This window comes from Lathyrus oleraceus, chromosome 1, assembly GCF_024323335.1.
Source record: "Lathyrus oleraceus cultivar Zhongwan6 chromosome 1, CAAS_Psat_ZW6_1.0, whole genome shotgun sequence".
In the NCBI taxonomy this organism is placed as follows: domain Eukaryota; kingdom Viridiplantae; phylum Streptophyta; class Magnoliopsida; order Fabales; family Fabaceae; genus Lathyrus; species Lathyrus oleraceus.
In genome coordinates, this window is record NC_066579.1 from 393154348 (window position 1) to 393158958 (window position 4611).

A 4611-nucleotide genomic window follows, 5' to 3' on the forward strand; every position below is an offset into this window, starting at 1 on the left:
AAACAATAGTTATCATCACCCTCAACATTGTGGATCCGTTCAATGTATTTGTGCATAAAAATCGACATCTCGTTGTTGAATGGAGTTTTGGTGGAGGCGGTGAAGGTGGTGATTTTCTTATGCGAGTGCCTTTGAAAATGCTTTTTGGATATTTTGGAGTTGGGGAATCATGAAAAAGTTTGTCAACATGTTTAAAATAGGAAGGAGATTGCATCGTTGAATTGTCACTCGGTGTTGGTTTGACCATTTTAGGAGCTTATTTGTTTTTACCGGTTGAGAAAGTGGTTTCAAGTCAGTGGTTTCTTGATAAGAAATCTTCCTCAATTGCTCTTTGATGTGGAGTTTCATATTATCATCGGCTTTCAAAAATATGTCTTGTATCACTTCTCATTCGGTCAAGATAGAGATATTCGATTTAGCATCCTTCATGACACCATCATCATCATCAAACTCGAGTATTTTCCAGTGAGTGCAAACCTCATCCATTCATGTCGGACTATCAAGTTTCACCTTATTTGAAATAAGACAAGCACGTGGCAGACCATGTGTTTTCATAAGTGTGCAATCACACTCTAAGCTATCGGAACCTAAATTCTCAGCTTGTTTGGCTTTGTGAAAAATAAAATTTTGTCTTGCACGAGATATGTTGCCGACCAACTTAGAATATAGATTGTTGTCTTTGAATCTATGTTCTAGCATTGTGATGTTGTGACTAAATGATATTTGTATCTCATTATGCTTTTGGATCATTTGGTTCATAGAGTCTCAATCTCTACACAAATCACCCTTACTATTTTCCAACCAATTCTTCAATGTATCATGGGAAGACTCAACTCGGTTAGTTATTGTATTTCCAAGGTGTCTAACTTGATCGGTCCAAGCATAAACATTTTTTTCCTTCACCTGGTCCAGAATGGTACTTTCATCATATTTCAATAAATATGGATATTTCTCACAAACTTTCCTGAAATGTATAACAACATTGATATATAACTCTTTTGTAGAATAATTTATTATAGTATTCCATGCATTCATTATTCTTTCGACTATCACGTCTGTTTTGACCATTTTTATGTCTTCTCCATTAATTTGTTTCGTCCCTACCATGGGTTTTACCTGACTTCTTGTATTCTTTTTTATGTGATACCTACAAAGTAATGTGTAAGAATTAGGAAAGACCTTTGCAACCGAATTTATCAAAGCGGTATTGTGGTTGGTGACAATTACTTTCGATGTGTCTCATTTGCCCTTCAACATTGTCCGACATACTTTTAAAGCTCAAGTAACATTTTCCTCTTTTTCACTCTCTAGAAATGCAAAGCCAACAGAATAAGTCTTCTCAATAGAGGGAACACCAATAATTTCCAATAGTGGAAGCATTTACTTGTTGGTCTTATACGTTGAGTCAATGATGAGCACAATATGAAAGGTGTTGAACAATAGTATGGAATCTAGACGAGTCTAAAATAAATCTCTAATGGTTACTTCATCCTCGCACGTTCGGTACCTAGATACATAACGGTTATCATCCAGAAGTTTCAACAGTTGTTGCATTTCAGTTTTATCCCCCATCAACGCCTTTTGTTATTAAGAACCCAAATATTTTAGACTTGCTTGATATTTGAGATATTTTTGAGTCTTTTACGTTTCAAAGTTGCAAGTATGTTTTTTGGCTCACCATATCTAATGTCATGTCTGAAATGACCTCCTTCTCTTTTGGAATGAGGCGACATGCAATTGGATGTCTGACTAACTTTTCACACATTTAATGGTTATGTAAACACATATCACATTAAATCTCCATTTGTTATTTGAGAAAAGATAATCACACAACTTAAAGGGACACTAACATTTTCTTGAACTGGTGTCATCTAATTTGAATTTTTGGAGAGGAGTTATATAGTTCCCACTTCTTTCACATTTCATTGTCACAAATGCAACTCTTCTATCTAAACCATTATTGGACCTATTACAACATCAAGCCCCAATTTGGATGCCTCTGTAAGAATCCGTTGAAGCATATGATCACGAAATTCAAACTATTATTCATTTATAAATTGGTTGTCAATATCCATCTCATTCACATCAACACGTTTGACATCCAGAGACACAATAGGTTTGAAAAAAAACTGGAGTGCATCATATCTAATGCAAACAATAAAATAAAATATTAAAACACAGTTGAAAATGAAAACAGACAGGTGAAAAGTGAAAACAGACAGACTCTAAAAATGCATTTTTTCAGAGAAATTCATACAGAATCCGAAAATACATTTTTGGATACAACATAAGTTTTTTAGCTACAAAACAAGATTAATGTGAGCAATGAGGAATGAAATAAAGGATTTTTACATTGAATTTTGGTTTCTTTTCCTCCTTTTTATGTGATGAAACACAAGATTGAAGTTTTTGAGTGAAAATCTTAATTGAGAATAGAATGGTTTTTTTAAAGGGTTTTTGGTAAAAGTGGTATGGAGTCTGATCATGCAGAGTGTTGTTTTATTAAAAAATCAAGTTTGATATTTCCGAAAATGAATCTTTAAAACAGTTTATCATGCAAGGGTATCAGGTTTTCAAATTCCCATTTCAAAAACCCAAAAATGCACTTTCGAAAAAGTCACTAGATTGCTAAATTAAAAATAAATTGATAGAATTTGTTCTGTGACGTCTCTGAAATAAATTTTGGAAAAAATATGGGTTGTCTTAGTCGTATCGTGGGTTCAGTGAGACAAAGAGAAGAGGGAGGAGAAAAACGTGGGTCATCATGAATACCATGTCCCTTAACATAATAGGGTGTGGCAAATCTACCAAGAGAAAGAGACTAAAATAAAATTTGAAGTTGGTTATGGTTGACGTCTTCTTGATACAATCTCAAACTCATTCATTCATACATCAAAATAATTAGAGAAAATAATTAATGGTTTTGCTCCGAACTTTTCACCACAGTAACTGGACATGTAGCATTATTCACTACATAGTTGCTGACACTGCCCATTATGGCCCTGAAAAGTAAATAACAACAAAGAGTTTTAAAAAATATTTATTACGGTTAAAACATGGTTGAATAAAGATTACTGTTGAATCGTGACTAACTTACGCAGAAACTTCTATTACTTAAAACGGTTCTCCCTATTATTCTTATATTGTGGTATAATTACTATTTGTGTACATAATAACTATAAATCTTTCATAAATATTGTCTCTAAAAACTTCATGTAAGAGTTAGAAAAAGCTACAAATGTATAAGGCTTACCTTCTGAGTGTTCCAAGGCCTCTGTTGCCCATGGTAAGACTATCAAGAGGAATGTGATCAATTGATTCACATAATTTCTCACGAGCATCTCCCCAATAGATCTTTACCAGTACATCAACCTATGCCATACAAAATCTCAAAGCTACAATAATAATAACATATGAATGAAACAATCATCTAAACCTCTAAGACTAGTGAAAAGAGTGTGTAAGGTGGTTTACATACTCAAAATTTTATCGCATTTGTCAATGTTGTAAATCCTACACATAATTCAAAAAGTTTAAAACGAGTTTGCATATCTTCATGATGACCAAATAAAAATGATACCTTTTTCTGTTCCATGGCGGTTGTGGAAATATTCATCACTTCTTTGTTAGGATTTATTCCATATTTCTTTGATAACGCAGAGTCACAGAACTCGGCCAAAGGTGTGATAGCTGCGCAATGATAAAGTAAGAGTTTGATATTATAATTTTAAAACGAGAATGTGAATTCATCCGAAATAGTTATAATTATAAAATAAGTAAGGTATCATTTTAATTAATAATATCTTTTTATAGGATTCCGTTAAACCAATTCAGTTGATAGCATGGATAGACATCAGTGACTATATTATTTGACAAGAGAAAATTTGAATGAATAATAACTACTTACGTGAACCTGTATCTGCCCAGAGCTGCATTTCACCATGTTCGTACTCTTCTGGATTAATGACAATAAGAATGATGGTGTCACCTTCTTTAGTAGTGTTATCCACCATCCATTGTAATGCCTTGATGCTGCATGGAGAGAAATCCATAGCTACACCCAATCTCCTTGTACTTGCCATTGATGATTCACTTGTGTTGTGAAATTATGTGTAAATGGGTTGTTTATTATTTAATTAGTTTTGAGTTTTTGTTATGCTCTTTTGGAATGACAATGTTTAAGGAACATAACATGATCATAGCGACAATTGCGTTTCTCCATTGATGGATGGATGAGAGTGAGATATTGTCTCGTAACTTTGACTTTGTTTCACACATTGACATTCACATACAATACAAATCTATGAGTTTTATTGACATAGGTTGATTTCATACATGTTAACAATATGTTATAAATTGTAAAGGAATGAAAGATAACATTTACTTTACTAAATTAGTTTTATTAAATATTGATGTTAGATATAGTTGGATATTGATTTTTTCACTCGTAGTTATATATTAATTAGAATTAATTTATTAACACTTTTGTTAAGGCACATGCGGTAGTTTTGCATAGACATTAAATTCAGGGTGCGAGTTTGAATTAGGACTTTCCACTAATCTATTTTTAATATATAAAAATTAACTATTATCAAAATTACACTTTATCCT

At 32.7% G+C, this 4611-nt stretch overlaps 1 protein-coding gene across 1 annotated transcript; it reads right to left on the minus strand.

Moving 5' to 3' along the window:
- Window positions 1–2822: 2822 nt before the first annotated feature.
- Window positions 2823–4122, minus strand: LOC127074118 (universal stress protein PHOS32). The gene is made up of 4 exons (XM_051015415.1): window positions 3908–4122; window positions 3581–3690; window positions 3254–3372; window positions 2823–3002 (listed from the first exon to the last, which is right to left on the minus strand). The coding sequence occupies exons 1-4, from the start codon at window positions 4080–4082 to the stop codon at window positions 2915–2917; spliced, it is 492 nt and encodes a 163-aa protein (XP_050871372.1). The 5' UTR covers window positions 4083–4122; the 3' UTR covers window positions 2823–2914.
- Window positions 4123–4611: the final 489 nt, after the last annotated feature.

What these genes read in the sequence shown, in the direction of transcription:
- LOC127074118 (XM_051015415.1), bottom strand. Translation starts at nt 4,082, where the DNA reads ATGGCAAGTACAAGGAGATTGGGTGTAGCTATGGATTTCTCTCCATGC. An exon ending in CTGGGCAGATACAGGTTCAC is followed by an intron (nt 3,691 to 3,907) that starts GTAAGTAGTTAT and finishes ATCATTGCGCAG; the next exon opens with CTATCACACCTTTGGCCGAG. An exon ending in GGCCTTGGAACACTCAGAAG is followed by an intron (nt 3,003 to 3,253) that starts GTAAGCCTTATA and finishes TTTACTTTTCAG; the next exon opens with GGCCATAATGGGCAGTGTCA.